This window comes from Bacillus rossius (genome assembly GCF_032445375.1).
Source record: "Bacillus rossius redtenbacheri isolate Brsri chromosome 9 unlocalized genomic scaffold, Brsri_v3 Brsri_v3_scf9_1, whole genome shotgun sequence".
NCBI lineage: Eukaryota > Metazoa > Arthropoda > Insecta > Phasmatodea > Bacillidae > Bacillus > Bacillus rossius.
The window spans coordinates 2,419,204-2,437,073 of NW_026962012.1; the positions used below are offsets into that span (position 1 = coordinate 2,419,204).

A 17,870-nucleotide genomic window follows, 5' to 3' on the forward strand; every position below is an offset into this window, starting at 1 on the left:
TCACACATTTCCGCGGGAGGGCTGGCGGGGGAGGGGGGTCGCGCGCGGTGACACCGGCAGTGTCCTTCGAGAGCTCAAACAGGCCGGCAGCCTGCGTGCAAACGCGGAACCATCAACCTTTGCTTTCACCGACATGTAGTTTTCAATAGTGTAATATCTTTTCAAACTTTTACGTACAGTTCCGCGGTCGGCCTCAATTTACCATGAGGTATTTAACTTAATTAAATCAGTGCTCCAAGATGAGTGTTCTACGTCATTCGTAAGTACTGTGGGAAGTTTACGTGAATTTACGTCGGCGCTTCACGCCCCAACTTAGCCTACAGGCTACTTAGTTTTGGCCCGCACGGGGCAGCCAGCAGGCAACACGTGCCGTTGAACATAATAACGATTCAGTCCCTGGGACACATCTAGATATCACGTAGAGTCGCCGGAGACACGGGCCTACGTGCCACTAGCCCAGTTTATTAAGTGTTATGTATTAGTGAAATAGTTGCTCGTCAAAGTGTTATCTGTCACGTTAGGGTTTATGTATCACCATTGTACGGCATTGTGTCGCCAAACATAATAACGATTCAGTCCCTGGGACACATCTAGGTATCACATAGAGTCGCCGGAGACTCGGGCCTACGTGCCACTAGCCCAGTTTATTAAGTGTTAGGTAATAGTGAAGTGTATTGTTCGTCAAGATATCGTGCGCCATGTCAGAGTGTATTTTTGTAACTATCGCATCACGTGTACAAGTCCGCCCCTCACGCGCATTAAAATCGTGAGCCGCCACTGAGGAAGTGAGCTGCGCGTGTGACTAGTCGCGTCGGGCAAACCGTTACAGCCAGAACGGGCAGCACCATGTATTGGGCTGTGCTGTATTAAATTCACCAACTATCTTCCAGAAACTTTGTGTTATTCTTCAGGCGTCCCGAGTGGCCATAACAGCTCGGGGGGCCCTACTGCGTTAACCCCTATCTCTAGCCACAAGGCAGGACCTTCCCTGAGATCACGAACCCGAGCAAAAATCACGTCTAAATAGTCAGAGGTAGCGGGGACGGCATCAGAGTACTGTGGAAGCCCAGGACCAATGTGATACAGGCTTTTACCCTAAAAACCATTGCTCACTAAACGTTTTGGCGACCCTTCCAATCTTAATAACAACAACTTCTTCCTTTAGAAGATTAAAATCCTATTTTCGGATTACCATATCTCTGGACAGACTGATTTAATTGGCCTTACTTAATGTCCATTACAACATTCACACTGACCTGAATGAAGTGGTTACTGAATTTGCCAATAATAATGATAATAATAATTCTGTAAAATGTTTAAAGTTTAAAAAATATATGTTTAGTAAAAATTCAAATTTTCTGTAAATGGATTTTTTCTTAAAAATCTGGACATACACTCCTCCCCATCCGAAAAAAAATTCTGGGTACACCTATGTGCAGTATGACAGTTGTACGAGTATGTCACGACCACGGCCCATGTGTGTAGGCCGTGTGTTACTACTGATATTTAGTGGTCTGATACATGAAGAACTGTCAAAAATCTGTAGCGTGCTCAGGAATAAAATATGCATATAAAAAGGACAAAGAGGTTTGGATTGATCATGGTATTATGTATTTACAAGGAAATGTGCTTTCTTGGTGGGAAAACATAAAAGGATATACTCATTTCTGGACTGAACCCCTCCTAAAGATTATAACCTGTAGTTTTAATTAGTTTTAAAAAAAAATTAATTGTCAGGATATGCCCTTTAAAATAAAACTTTTTTTTTTAGTGTAAATGGTATCACACATGGGATTCCGGAATTCATTTCGGTTATTTCCTGAATTATATGTAGCAACCGGCAGGTGGCGAACTACAACCTACAAGCAGAGATCTCTGACTAGAATAGTGATGGGCAGAACGGATCTTTTGACCGAATCGGTTCTTTTGGATCAGTACCGTGAGATGATTCGTTCAGAACGATTCGTTCATCTCGGTCAATTCGTTCTTTTCTGTGTATGGGATCTGGCTCTTTTATCAGGTGTCGTAACTCGTTCATCCTTTAGAGTATTACGTACGTGTATTTGAATTTGAACATTGCTTTCCGTAGCCAGTGAATCACAGTTGCGTATATGAAACAAGATTATTTATATTTTATTACTTTTTAAGTTACAAATATTAATATATAGGCTATTTACACTCTAGTGACAGTAAAGTGTTTACATGTAGACCAACACATTTAGAGAAAAAAGACAAAAATTTAATACTACTGCAATTCAGTATGAAGAGAAACAAATGAAGTACATTAATTAACCCAAAAATGGTAAGCGTGAACATTTGTAGTTACTTTCCCTGTTATTTTTTAATTCATACGGTTTTTTTTTTGTTTTTTTAGTTTTTTATTTCCAAATTTGTGTATGTGAATGTGAAAAAGCAATTTTAAACCACTACTTAACAGTTGACATTTTCAGGTATAGATACTTTTCATGTTACCCTATTTTATTTGATCAGTTATCGTTTGCTCTTGTGAACATGCGCACGCTGTGATTACTAATTCTTCAGACTCCTGACGTCATGAATCATTTCACGAACGAATCAGACCGGGCGCATGGCCGGTTCTCTCATCTCGTTCTCTCGTTCTCTCGTTCTCTCCGCGTTTTCGTTCTTCCGAATCTTTCTAGGTACCGGCTCTCAAAGAGCCGGTTCTTTACATCGCGAACGAATCGCAAGATTTCGTTCTCTTAAAGATTCGTTCTTTTTGAACGAATCGTTAACGAACGACCCATCACTAGACTAGAAAAAGCGTTACATGAATCTGTGGTATTATTATGTTAAACGGTCAAGTGGAGCGAAAGGAAGTGTGTGGGTTTGAATGAGGATGTTTGGAACTATTGTAGTTAAATTAATGTAGTGATATATTTTGTTTGAAAATCATGCACGGGAACTGTATTTCTGGTTTAGTGCACCTTTGTTTTTTTATAACATTATGTCTACTTACATTAACCTTCAAAGTTGCCGGTACTAATTTACCGCCTTCGTGTAAGTTCAATGTGTCACAGAATGGTCACACCCGGCAGTTTGACTTGTCGAGGTAAGTTATTATTTTTTTTAAAATTTAATCAAATGAAATTTAAGTTGGATACACGTAGTTTTGAGTTTCAGGTGCAAGTAAAGTGTAAGTAGTGGTTTTGTTCAGTCATTGAATGGGCCACAGACTATTCTTTAGAGTAAATAGAGTAATTTTTTCTTACATGAGAAACACCTGCAGAGCAAATTATAACTCACGTTTAATTTAATTTTGGCTTTCATCTAGGGAAGTATTGTAATTTACTATAGCTGCATTCAAATACCTGTACTAACCTATTAAGAGTTCCTCTATAAGGGCATTGTAGGGGACACGGCCATTTTTTTGTTGCTTCCGAATTCTTACAAGGGATGCATCGGCATCCTTACATGCGTCCACAAAAATTGAGGTTTCTTGGGATGCGTCCCTACATCCATTAACTTCAGAATCATGTTTTATTTTGTTTGTATATAATATTACTCGTTAGATTTTTGGAATAAGATTTGTTTAAAACGTTTTAAAAGTACCTAAGTGATAACTTAGAGATAAATGTAACCTTAATAAAAATTGCCGCTCTGACTTCCCAACCCACCTAAACCATAGGGACCAGAATTACCGGACTTATCCATTGTGAGCGATTACTCTTTGATCATTCTTTGTAGATTCTTTGTTCTTGTCTTATTGCTTATTACCGTTGTAATTATTCTACCCCTATGTTATTTTGTGTATTTTGTGTTTATTTTGGTATCTTGCTAAAATAGCACCACTATTTTACACCTTAATATCCAAATTTTCCCGGGGGAGGACCCCCGGACCCCCCCCCCCCCGCTTTAACACGGGGGGGGGGGGGTGGCATGCTTCTTAACACCCCCCATACACAAATCCTGGCTACGCTACTGGACGTAGGCACAACATAAATACAAAAACACAACACAAATTATAAGGACAACACATAAAGGACACTAGCACAAAATGGCACAACATACACAAATATAAATGAATCTAAATTATTCTAACAGCAACAACAAATTCCAGAACAAAAAAAAAGAAAACTGATAAACTACAAAAACCAAAGTGAGAATAACAACAATATAAAATGGTAAATATTTACAATCGCGGTAGATGCCAAAAAAAATGCTAAAAATCTGAAAATACTTTTATTCTGTGCCCTTTCACTTCCTCTTTTCAAAACAACCGACGGAGGTAAGAAATTCCAAATACTTTAGGAGATATCGAATTTTTTAATTTCATGATATGTAGAGTCGCGGTATATGCCAAAAAAAATGCTAAACATCTGAAAATACCTTTATTATATGCTCTTCAACTTCCTCTTTTCATTAAAAGCGGCGGAGATTAGAAATTCCAAATACTTTAGGAGATATCGAATTTTTAAATTTCAGCACAAAACCAGCGCATTCCTGTGGCGTGCGTGCAACATTGTTTCTTGTTTACGTTCGAGTATCTATTTTTTTATTGGATAATGATGTCACGTGATTGTTCGTGATAGGCCAGAATTCAAATGAACTAATACGTGATTATTTAGTTCAATTATTGTTTAAAACGGTGTTTAATTACCGCCTCCAACTTACGTGAGTTTTTAACGTTTCTAATTTTAAAGTCTTATTTGTTATTTTGATATTGTTGCGCAAGTAATAAGTAACAAAAAAAATTTTTTTACGTGAGTTGTTACTGTACATCCTTTGTTACGGGTTTGTTAGGTAAGGTCAGTTACATTATAAATAATTTAAAACTACAGAATAATTAAAATTAATTCACATTATTTTTAATATCACCTTAGTTTGAAAGTATTTATAATGTAACTGACCTGACCTAATCGACCATTTTAGTTTACTGTTCACCCTCTGTCCGGGTTTGTTTGGTCAGGTCAGTTACATTATAAATATTTTAAAACTAAACAGCCATTAAAATTAATTCACAAAATAATTTTTAATGTCGGCTTAGTTTGAAAGTATTAATAATGTAACTGGCCTGACCTAATCAACCATTTTATTAATTACGCATTCACGATTCACGTATTGACGAACACACGGCAAAATAACAAAAATGGCGCCGCTCGAATGGTTCCACAGGTCTTGTATTGCAAAATTAAAAAATTCGATATCTCCTAAAGTATTTGGAATTTCTTATCTCCGCCGCTTTTAATGAAAAGAGGAAGTTGAATAGCATATGATAAAGGTATTTTAGGATTTTTTACATTTTTTTTGGCATCTACCGCGACTCTACATATCATGAAATTAAAAAATTAGATATCTCCTAAAGTATTTGGAATTTCTTATCTCCGCCGGTTGATTTGAAAAGAGGAAGTGAAAGAGCATAGAATAAAAGTATTTTCGGATTTTTAGCATTTTTTTTGGCATCTACCGCGATTGTAAATATTTACCTATAAAATAAATTATAAATACTTAATACTATACAAGTAAAATTAATTGATATTATTTTTAATTTCCGTTTATTTTGAAGTATTTATAATGTAACTAACCTTACCTAATGGAAAATTTCTGTTATTTAGGCATTCACACACACACGGCAAAATATAAAATGGCGTCTGTTGAATGATTACACAGGGCTTGTATTGCAAAATAAGAACGGCGATATCTCCAAAAGTAATTGGAATTTTTTATCTCCGCAGGCGGTTATGAAAAGAGGACGTAAAAGAGCATATAATGAAAGTTATTTTATATTTGTACGATTTTTTTTTGCCGCTAATCCGTACACTACATATTTACCAAAATGAATTTAACAAATACATTATTAAATAAATTAATATAAGTTATTAAAAAAACAAAGTTATTGGAAAATAAAGAATACATAATGTTAGACTAATTGTACAATAAGCTGACTTATAAGTTTTAAAGAATATTCTAATATGCTTGTTTAACTAAGCTGCATGGTCCTTTTATTAAAATTTGTAATTAATCTATAAATAATTATAGAGGATACACAAAAAAGATAAACAGGCAACTGTTTAATTGAGGAACTCTCAAACCAGAATTAGTATATAAGGACATAATTGCATTTGATTTTATAACAACATTTTTGAACAAAACAATCATCTAGCTGAGTTCTACGATCTGAAAGAAGAGTAAGAGTTGATTGTGGACGCTTCTTTATATTAATTAATTTGTTTTGTTTTTAATACATTTTATTTTTACAATCTGTTATATTAATAAATAAATAAATAAAGTGATAGGATGAAATCTGAATTATTAGCATAAAACATAATTATTTTATTAGGACAGAGATTCTACGGGAGGTAGAATATAAATAGTCAACATGTTTATGAAAGTGTAATTTATTCTATAATGATTCCAAGATCTTTAATGTAAGAGGTTTTAGATATTTTCAAGTTGTTTAGTTTATTGACATAATGTGTGTGTGCATGTGCATGCACATCTGTGCACGTGTGTGTGACCATGGTGTCACTTGCTTTCTAGCTGTTTTGATTGTTTGTCTTAAATTGAAATAAATGATACTGCTCTTGATTAATTATTAACAGTTTTGTACTTAAATTTTTTATTGAGTTTAAAATGTTGTTTTGGACATTTATTTATTTATTTCATTTATTTATTCATGCACTCCGTTTTAGTCCCAAATTAGGGACATGGAGCAAGTTAAATACATTTTAATACAATAGAAGTTAAATATAAACCAACAATACAAATCATACAATCATATTACAAATGGTTCAAATAACAATTGACGGTATATAAACCTATATCAGTTATAAAATAAATAAATAATAAAATACACACACACACACAGTAGGGCTATAATACAATAAACACCAAGCTATAATTATGCAGAAATCAGAATTAAATTTATACATACTAATATTGGTGATCCAAATATTCAATAATTCATTATTCTGTTTGTGCCCTAGGACATGAACAGATGCCAGTCTCTGAACCTTCGCAACTGTTATGTTAGGAAGCCGACTGTATTTGTCATTGTGGTGTCAAAAATATCTGTTTAGTCTCATTGCTGGGTTCATCTGTGCATCTATTTTGTCGTGTTGTCCAATTTATCTTAGTATCATGGTTTGGTTCTTGTGTGTTTCCGTGTTATGCAAAGTCATTTGTTGTGTATTTACTGTTCTTGTTGCTACTGTCTTGTTGTTAGCCCACTGTGTTCATCTGTGCTATAATAAATTTTATGCTAATTTCTTCCATGGAAATTTCTGGGCTGTCTCATGTTTTTAATTATTGATATTGTTTGATTTTGTCTGTTTTTTTTTTGTGTCTGCATATTTATATTATTTTTTCTGTTATTGAGGTTTCTTTTGATATTCAGTATAACCAGCAATGGTATATGTCCAAAACAACATCTATTGAGTATTCAACAACCAATCATTACACAACAGTGGAAAGTGAGTAGCAAGAAATTTAGACTGATTTACAACTTTGCTCTGGACCAAAGTCAGCTTTCAGGTAGCATTATTACATCAAACTAATTTGTTTGCAATGAGTGGATTTGTAGGCAAGTTTTCTAGTTAGCTCTCTCAGTACAATTGAGACTTATGGGCCCACCTAATAGGGGTGTTTTTGTTTTTCTAAGGTGGGATGATAAGTGCAACGCTTGTCTGTGCGTCTAGCAAGGTATCGTGGCTAAGCACAGGACAACTATGAGATAAGAAAAGTAAACATAATAATTTATGGCACAGAAATTAAGATAAAGGTGTATTGCAAGTCTCTTGAATGCTTTCAAGAATCGGTAATGGGTGTTCTGCATACATGTGCATTTGCTATTCTCACCTTTTAAAAATACAGTTTAGAAACAAAATACTGAACCCACTGTGTATCATTTAATGCCTTTCGTAAACAGACGTCACTCTTATATCATGAACAGTTTTGAAATCACGTTTTCAATTAGTTTTTCTGAAGCTCTGCAGCCTTTATGTGTGCCCGGGTGGACGGGGCCTAACACTTGCTGTTCTTTGTTCTTGTTGCAGCTTGTCAAAGCAAGGCGTGTGGCAGGCGCAGGTGAACAGCAGTACGTACGTGTTGGTGTCCATGTGCGGCCACTTGGATGCGGCAAATGCGGACAAGTGCCCCGACACGGGGGCGGCTGTGTGCCTGACCAGCCGAGCAGGTGGAAACTGGACACCCCTCGTACCAAATGCCGGTCGCACTCCGCTTGGTGAGCCGCCCTTCCTTCAGCTCTCATCTCTCTCCATGCCTGCTGTAGTGCATTTTCACTAGTCCAAATGTTTTTAAGTAACCTTTGGAATAAGAGTGTGTGTGTGTGTGCGTGCTTATGTATGCAAGTTATAACTTACACTTCTAAGGCATAACAAAAAAACCTGAGCTTTAATATAATGCAAATTCATAACTGCTGGCAATATTTTATGGTTTTATTGATGTGTAACATCTTAGCTGTCAGTATACTGCATTTGGTTGGAGTAATTTTGTACCAACCTCGGGGATTAGTACAAGTATTTACCAATTAATATAACAGAATGCAATAGAACATTAGCATTGACGAAGCAAGGTGCCTAATGAAGGACATGTGAACTCTTAAAAAATTAATACTTTACATTTTCGTTCACGAAATAACAGCTCATTTGTTCAAAACAAGTAACATGCAACTATGAGACTAACAGCGATAAGTTGGAAGTAAGCATATAAAGGTACAAAGTTTATGACCATAATGACAATTAGGGCATAACTGCACTAAAAACTAGTGAATACAGTCGCAAGAGCAATGACTAACCTTTAAATCATGCAGATGCAATATAATGAACAAATCATGCAATACAATTAAGTTTCTAAGCCGTAAATTGCTAAAGATTCATACATACGATCGCAACTACGCAAGAGCAATATCAAGAGCAATTAATACACTGGACATGATTTATACCAAAAGGGAGAAAATTACAGCATCTGACAAAGGTTACAACAAATTTGCGCATGATGACCTAACCTAACCATGTCATGGATTCACGAACCTTCGTAAGTACAATCACAATACTATACTCCGTGCGGTACAAACTGCAGTACAATAAAAGAATTCAACTACTAACATTACATATTTTATGCAACACCTACACAGTTGCATTAAAGCTTTGAACTCCTCGCAACGTTTATCTTAACTCCTTTTAACAGAGAGAGTGCCATGAACCGACCACTCGGGAACATTAAAGTTGACCTAAAAAATTGATAATACTGGGCAAAGCCCAAAGGCAACACAGCCAATCAAAACTACTGAGTTACATTATTGCACACAAATGATTCCTACACGTTATAAGTATTGATAAGCCAAACAAAATTTCCAAAGGCAATCCGAAAACCAATTTAGAAAAAAAGGCTAATCCAAATTTAATCACATACCCCAACCTTCGTGCTGCCCAAACACGTCAGACACGGAGAACAACCTGCTACCCAATTAATTACATGCTGCCTCGTTCGAACCTAAAATAATAAGAACGTCAGGCAGCCGTTGCAACTACCAGGGCGACCAGCCATTAGAGCGCATGCGCAGAGAGAAGACTGGAGTAAGGGAAAAGGAGGAATGGCAGTACAGACCACCAGGGAGGAGGGAATAAGAAGGAGAGGAGAAAGGAAGATTCTTGTTTAGCGATGACGTCACACTCCTAAATGTCTTCTTGCTGCCGGCAAAATTTCATGAATGGAACGGAAGTTGCGTGGAATGGAAATGTGTAACCATCATGCTGGCATCTGTGGTTGATGTCAAAGTTCATAAACATAAAGGAAAACTTTATAGTATTAACTGTTTAATAAATTTTAACAGATAGAAAAAATTGTTAGTAAAATTCTTTGTTGAAAATTAGGTTCAAAACCGGGGTTTAATATTTTTTCAATTTTTTTTTCTGCTTTTATCGAAGCAGTTTCTTTATGTAGTTTAAAATTTTTGTCCGCCAATCAAATGATTCAATAATCAACGTGGCTGCTGCAGCAGCAAATTCTAGTGGCGATTGCTGAAACTACGTATTAGTCGCGTCCCGTAATGTAGTTGCAAACATATTTAGCGTAAATATACATATTTATCACATTTTGCATTATTTGAAAGCTTCTACATTAAATTTCATGTCCAAGGCCTGAGTTTCATGTTATACGTATATTTGCAACATGAGCACTCATGAATTTGCTCGTTACCAAGGTTAGATTTTACACATCTCTAGTGAGTATTGAAAGACTAGCTCACTTTTTTTTTTCGTTAATTTCGTTTTTAAAACAGGTTTCTGGTTATTGTTTTTTTATTTTCATATATCTTCTGTATTCATAAAATGAGTGAATTATTCAACATATATAAAACTAAAATATTGCTTAATATTTATTTCACCAAATAATCTTATTTTGACTGACACATGATGCACTTATGCAATAAAAAAAACAATTGTAATAAGCACGGTCAGAACAGAACTACTCAGTTACATTAAAATAAATTGGCAAATTTTTGAGTGCTTGAAAAATTTGCCAACATTCATGTAAAATTGTAGTACTAATAAGATATTCAAGATCAAACAACTATGAATAATTTTTTTCAGTGATTTAGTTCATGTGTTTTGGTAAAAAATTCATGCTAAATAAATTACATTCAATGAGTTTCAAAATAAAGGTTGCAGAATAAAGGTCAAACACTTTGTTACCCCAGGCTCATAATTTGTAATAATAAATTCCTGTGTTATTTTAGGGACAAAATTGTATGGTAAATTGCAGTAAAACCAAAATAACACCAAATATCATGTTAATACAACATATAACACACAAAATGCAAGTTATGTATAATTTTGCAGAGAAATGAACTAAAAACAATAAATCAATTGGCCATTGGATGAAACTAACTTAAATTACAAATATTTTATATTTTTTTTTAATTTACTATAACAGGGTGTCTACCGGTCACGGAAGTCACGAAAAAGTCACTGAATTGAACACATGGTCACGGATGTCACGGATAAGTCACGAAAGTGGCCATATGGGTCACGTTTTTTTCGTAATAGAAATAATTTCCAGTCTACAACTACGGGTGCTTGTTTTATATTTTTTTTCATACGTTAAAGCTTAATTTTATATTAAAATTTTTATTCTTTTTTCAACTTTTCAGCGAAAACTAACCTACTTTATGTAAACAAATACCGTAGTCAAAGAATTTAAACATCAAATATGTTTCGTCATGCAAGTGTCTGGCTTTACGTGGCATGTTGGGTAGTGTATCGTTTTGTTGACAATATGGCGCCTCAAGCGTGTGTTATACGTGATGGCTATGCAGTTAATCGGTAACTTTTTTATGCTTGCAGTGAAAGGATATATGATGTAATGTATTGGTTAATTGAATTTTTCTGCGTAAAAGATTACCAATAAAAAGTATCAAGTGTTTCTGTAAGATTTAGAAATATTTTCTGGACGTGTGTTTACAAAAACTGTTTTTCAACATTTTTATATTGTTTTTTATTAACATTGGGTGTTTGCATGTGAAGTTTTAATAGTTCAAAAAGCTGTGTTAGACGTATTCAACAGACCTATAGCACGCACGCCTCAGCAAGACGGAAGACCTAAGGAAACATAACGAACAGGATGAGGTGTTAAATGCAAGAAAAAGAGCTGCACATGAAATCAAATTACTCAAAATAAAAAAGGAATAATTGCTTGAAGAGAAAAAAGAAGAATTATTAGAAATAGAGAATGAATTGAAAAAACTCAAGAAAAGTATATTAAACTGTTTTTAGTGTCGATAAATAGCCTAATATAGAATATGTAGGTTAGATGATAATGCATAACCTTGAATAATTTTTGTGTACTCTATTTAAAAAGAGTCTAATGCATAATATATACGTATTAAAATTTTCGGTCATAAAATTTTTTTAAAAGATCCCAAAAATTCCCCAAAAAGTCACTGATTTTTGCTTTTGGGACTTGGTAGACAACCTGTATAACAAAATATAAAATATTTATCATTAGCTTTGAGATATGACTTTTATAATAAAACAAAACAGATTGCTTTTTATTCCCTTTTGCGATCGGATATATAAAAATGGTAAAGGTAAAAACATGCTGAGAAATAATATAATTTACATTATTCTTGTTAATTTTTTTAACTTATTCTTAATTTGCTTGAGAGTATGATTTATTTCTATAAAAATTAACTTAACCCCCGTTTCACTACCTTGGGGTCAAATTAACTAATAATTTAAATTGTTAGTTCTCCCCTTTTCCACCCTCTTTGTAGTAGCATCTCAAGAAAATATAAAAACATGCAAGGTAACTCATTTAGTGATTTGTGATGTTTTTAACTCCAGCATAATTTCTTTGAAGATATGAATTTTCATATTAAAACAAAACTTACCCCCTTTCTTCCACTTGAATGTTTAATCCTGAAAAAGTTAAAATGTTAAATTTGTAACTATATGCTTATTGCTCTTTTCTTGTTCTTTAGAGTTAGTAGATACACAAGTATGCAATGTTTTTCTTAAAACCATTTTATCCCTTTTACACCACTTAATGGTGTAATCTCGCAAAATGATAAAAATATGTATGGTTTATTAATTGTATTATTTTTACTGACTATTTTACATCTTATTTTAGTTTCGGAGATAAGATTTTTTTAATTAATAAAACTCACTCCCTTTTCACCCCCTTAAAAGATAAGCTTTGATAAATAAAAAAAATACAATCTGTAACTCTCCATGAAAGTTGTTCTTTCTTAGTTTCGTATCTCTAGTTTAATAGATTAGGAAGTATTAATTTTTTTAAAAAGGGGTTGAAGGGGTTAAGGGGTTGAATTGTGTAAGTTGTAAAATTTTGGTTGGTAAAAAAATTACATTTTTTAGTTCTAAATATTGTAAATAGCCATGTCCAACAGTTATATCTTAATTTCATCCAAAGTACTGACTGTTTAACTCAAAAATTATTATTATTATTATTATATATTATTATTATATTATTATTATTTTATTTTTTTATCAACTGTGGATCAAGTGTAGGCATTGATGAACGTTGCCAAATTTTTTTTTAAAATCTATTATTATAAATTACTTCATTGTAATGCATTTAGTTTACTGTAGTTTATTACATTTTTTAATTTATAATTCAAGATGTAAATATCACCAATAATCATGTGGCAAATAGCTTCTTAATTAGTGATTTAAATGCAAAGTGTCGTAAGTAATGTTTTAATTACTTTATACTTGTTCAATTTATTTATTTTATTCATCCAGTACCTTAACATGATTTGCTTATTTTTGTTTTTATTGTGTTTAGGGAGGGGGGGGGGTGGCGGGGCAGGAAGCAGGTTTAGAAAGTTACAGCCAAACTAATAGTGGCCACTGTAATGTTATTTTATCACAAGAAAATGTCAGCTCTTGTATAAAAAATGTATGATTGCTGATTGGAATATGTGAATATTTTGTAACATTTAAAAACAGACTTTTTAAATTAATTTTAATTAGGAATCATACAGCTAGGTTGATTTTGATGCTTCATTGCATACTTACAAATAATTAATTTTTTTTGTGTTGCAGTGGGTAATACGTTAAATGAAAGTAGTAATGACTTCAGCATAAACTTTGTTGGAGGACAGATGTGCAAAGACTCTAAAAACTTCAGTACAACTATATTCTTCACTTGCAGTCAGGTGAGTTAATTTTTTTTTTTACCAGCAAGTATGCTAATAGTGTGCATGGTCCTTTCATTGTACTGTTATTGTTTTCAAAGTTGGGTGGTTGTTACTGTGAAGATGAATAAAAAGTAACATATTTTGTTAAATATATGTAAACCTATATGCAGTTACAATAATGAATTATATATATATGTATATATATATATATATATATATATATATATATATATATATATATATATATATAATTTGAGCGAGAATTAAATTCATATACTTAGCTTCTAAAAATATTTCTGTCATTGTTCAAGGATGCTATGATAAGTAGCAACATTCCAGGTTGGCACTAGGGGGTATTTGTGGCCAAGGAATAGGCCACATACAAGCACACTTTGGCTTACGCTGGGAGAATCTGCTTTGGAGTTTTTTAGCTGTCCAGTTTACAAGCATGTCATTATCATACCATTGTTTCTGTTTTCTTCAAAGAGGAATCCATTCCCAGGAAGAGAGGTACATCTGATTGCTTTACTCATATCATTCCTAGGGATACCCGATGAAGGGCGCACATGCAGTCGGCTGGTTCTGGCGATTCCTCTGTCGTTCCTTCGGGTGGTTGGGAAAACCCAATAGCGCCACGAAAAGTAGGGCGTGTCACAGTTTATTAAACTTTTTGGCTGGGAGGAGTGGGATGTGATGCTGGTAACCTGCTGGCTCTGGTCACGATACGTTATTGTCCCCGTCTGAGAGAACTATTGTCAGGGGAATCTCCCTTCCTCCAGATTGGACGGGACCGTACTCATGGTAGAGGTTGAAAACTGCTGGAATGGTGGGTTTACTGTTATCTCCCAATAGAGAAGGTGTACACTATTATATGTACACTTAAATATGTACACGAACCAAAACTAATTGCATCTTATACACAATCATTACATATTTCAATAAGTATGGAAGTGATTTTCCTTTATCAGATATATAACATGAAAAAAAAAAATCTTACTATTCCATATTTAATTTAATTTAATTTAAAAATTTTTGAGTCAAGTAAAAAATGTTTTGTTTACTGTGTTGCTTAGCGGTTATTGTCATAAAGTTTTCATGTTCATGTCATTGTTTCTGTAGCTGTATTTTTTATGTATATTTTTCTTTTGCTTTTTTCATTGATTTTTGGTTTGTCTGGTTTTTTCTTTATATATTATTTTTTTTTGTATTTTGCCTACTATCCAAGGCTTATAAGCCATAGGTTTGTAAAAATCTTCAATCTACTTAATAAAACGTTAACAATGACTGACAGACAACGCACAGCTTAAACCGACAGATCTAAAAGCATGTAATTTTGCATAGAAGTTCCTTATATAACGAAGATGAGCACTAAGAAAGGATTTTTTTTTTTAAATAGTCTATTAATGGGGTTAAATAGGGGATGAAAGTTTGTAATGGAACTTTGTCTTTTTGAAGTAAGAAATATTGAAATTGGTGTTTAGGCTTATGTTTATAAATAAGTCAGTTGTACCAGCATTTTTTTTTCCAGAAGTTTTCAGAATGTTCCATAAAAAATAGTTCAAAATCCTTCCTGTACATGTGGGCTGTTCCAAAAGGGATTTTTTTGTTCGTTTATAGTGCTGCATTTAGCTGGCACTTAAATAAATGGACTGAATTAATTAATCAATCATGTCCTGGTTGGGTGGGCTCAGTCCGGAATGGACACTCCTGTCGTGCTTGCAGGCGGAGGAGCTGGTGTACTTGTCCACCGCCCAGGACGAGTGCACCTTGGTTCTCTTCTGGAGCACGATGGCGGCGTGCGTGTCCAACCAGGAGGCGGTGGACAGTTGCGTGCTGCGCAGCGGCGCCGGGAGCTTCGACCTGCGCCCGCTCCACCGGCCCGCGGGCTACGCCGTGCGGTCCGCCGCCGGGCACCAGTTCGAGCTGGGCCTCTGCATGGCCGGGCCGGGCGGGCGCTGCCTGAACGGCAGCGTCGCCGCCTGCGAGGTCTCCGGCGGCTCCCGGGAGCTGCTCGGGCTCTTCGGCAAGCACTTGCTGGAGTACTCCCCCGGGGGCGGCTTGAAGCTCGTCTACAAGACTGATCACAGCGGTGCGTCTCTCTTCTCCGCTGTGCACGCTCAAATATCTAGTTAGTAAGATCGTGTTCCTTGAGTGAATGGTTCTTGCGATGGGAAAGATTGAATGAGGATGTTTTTCATTCATAAACTATTATTTATTTCTGGTTATACTGTATGTCATAAACCTCCATAACTCACGGAAAAAAAAAAAAACTTTATATGTAAATACATAGAAAACAAGCCAAGGTCATTTTTTGTCTTTATTTTTGTTGTGGTTGCAACTGTCTCATTGTTGGCACCCCACTGTGTCTGTCTCTGCTGTAACATTATGCTTGTTTTCTGTATGTTTGCATGTTAATCTTTTTTTGTCCATTTCTTATGGTTATGACGTGTGGTGTAACCAGCAATGTCATATTTCGAAAAAATCTTAAATCAGCAGTTAGATAGCAGTTATTGTTTTCTTTATGATTTTTACAGTAAGTGTTCGATAAGTGTCCATTTATTTTAGTCCCTAAATTTTTTTAAGTGCCACTGTGGTAAGATACAGGACTTAAATAAAGATTGATTTAAAATAACTTATTAAGTATTGTGCTACATTATTATTATTAATGCTTACATTTTGGTATGTATGCCTTTTTCTTGTTATCAGTGTTGTGCCATAATGTTCATTGAAATACTATTATATATACTTGTAGGTAGTCACAAGAAAACGGAAATCAGCCTAACTTGTAATTACAGTGCGATGACAGTCGCACCAGTATTCTTAGGTGCTGAAGACAATGTGTACAAGTTTGAAATTGAAACATGGGCGGCGTGCGTGCAGTGGCCAGTGGAATGCCACGTGAGTATTGCCAGATTGTTTGACACAGACTTGCAATTCACTGTAAAGGAATTTGAGGTGTTCTCTCTGTTCTGTGAGTGGGGAGGATTAATGACATGACTCCCAGTCGCACAGACAAGTGTAAAGTAACTTTGTTTGTAAGAACTAAGCTCACTTTAATCTCCTATCCAATTTAGTTTATTCTTTTTGGTGTTGCACCATGCTACTACTACTTGCAACCAGTTCGAACTGTATTTTTATGAGATCTTGGTGCACCATTTTGTGGTAGAAGCTGTACAATTTATGATTCAAATGATACCATAGAATCAGTAAGAAAATTGGTTTTTGGCTGAGAGGATGACATGGTGTTGGCAACAAAAAAAATTGGTAATAAACTAGGGTTGTGCGAGAATGAGATTTAGGCCTCGAGAAATTTTCGAGAAAGAAAATATTTTTCTCGCAAGAAACGAGATGAGAATGAGAAATTTTTAAATAATCAAGATTTACTGTAGATATCACTTTCAAAATATATTGTTCTGTAGATAAAACTGTTGTTTATCATATAGAATGACAATTTAGTTGCCTGTGCACAACTGACATGCACAACACGTTGTGTAAGCCTACACTAAATTATAAATAAACATTCACTCACTTAGGTAAAAGTCTAGTAGCTAACATGTTAATTGTGGTTCCCGTTGACTTATCGCCACTTTTTGTGTAATACTGCCACACTGATATGTCCACATCTTCCATTTTACCATAAAATCAAAGTTTAATTTGACAACAAAGTTTACTTCTGTTAAACTGTTATATTCCTGCAACACTTTTTTTTCCACTTGGTTACGCCGCAGTTAGAGATACAGCAGTATTAGGAAATTATTCTCATATTCCTAATAACATTTTACAGGCGTCACATTATTTATTCATACCCGCAGAGTAGCTCACGTAAACGGGAAACTCTGGTACTGTAATGAAAACAAAGAAATTTATGCTAGGGAGGCTTTGGCGGGATTCATTACTCGTGACGTCTTATGACTGAGTGAAGCAAAGGTGGAAAAGGAAATGGGATGAACATACTATTTATTCTGCCTTTTCAACGGGTTTGAACACACACATTCACGTAATTTTACGTAATACAAGGGAGTGAATTGTTCTGCGTGTTCAATCCATTCCTTTACATTCCAGTCCATTTAATAATCACATGACTTGCGCAGTCTTTTATTAGAAATGAAATAAGAAACGGAACAGTGAAGACGACTCGGTCTGGCAGCATGACCACCATTTCCTTTTGTTCGTTAAAAAGTAAATTTTGTATTTTGACGTAATAATCAAAATTTCAGTATGCTATTAAACATTA

At 34.8% G+C, this 17,870-nt stretch overlaps 1 protein-coding gene across 2 annotated transcripts in view; it reads left to right on the forward strand.

Moving 5' to 3' along the window:
* Positions 1–2,764: 2,764 nt before the first annotated feature.
* Positions 2,765–17,870, forward strand: part of LOC134542585 (cation-independent mannose-6-phosphate receptor) — a 60,006-nt gene continuing 44,900 nt past the window's right edge. For both annotated transcript variants that reach the window (XM_063386960.1, XM_063386961.1), the window contains exons 1-5: positions 2,765–3,070; positions 8,013–8,200; positions 13,542–13,654; positions 15,359–15,725; positions 16,389–16,534. In XM_063386960.1, coding sequence (XP_063243030.1) covers positions 2,913–3,070; positions 8,013–8,200; positions 13,542–13,654; positions 15,359–15,725; positions 16,389–16,534 — 972 coding nt within the window. In that variant the 5' untranslated portion in view covers positions 2,765–2,912. The remainder of the gene's footprint in view (positions 3,071–8,012; positions 8,201–13,541; positions 13,655–15,358; positions 15,726–16,388; positions 16,535–17,870) is intronic.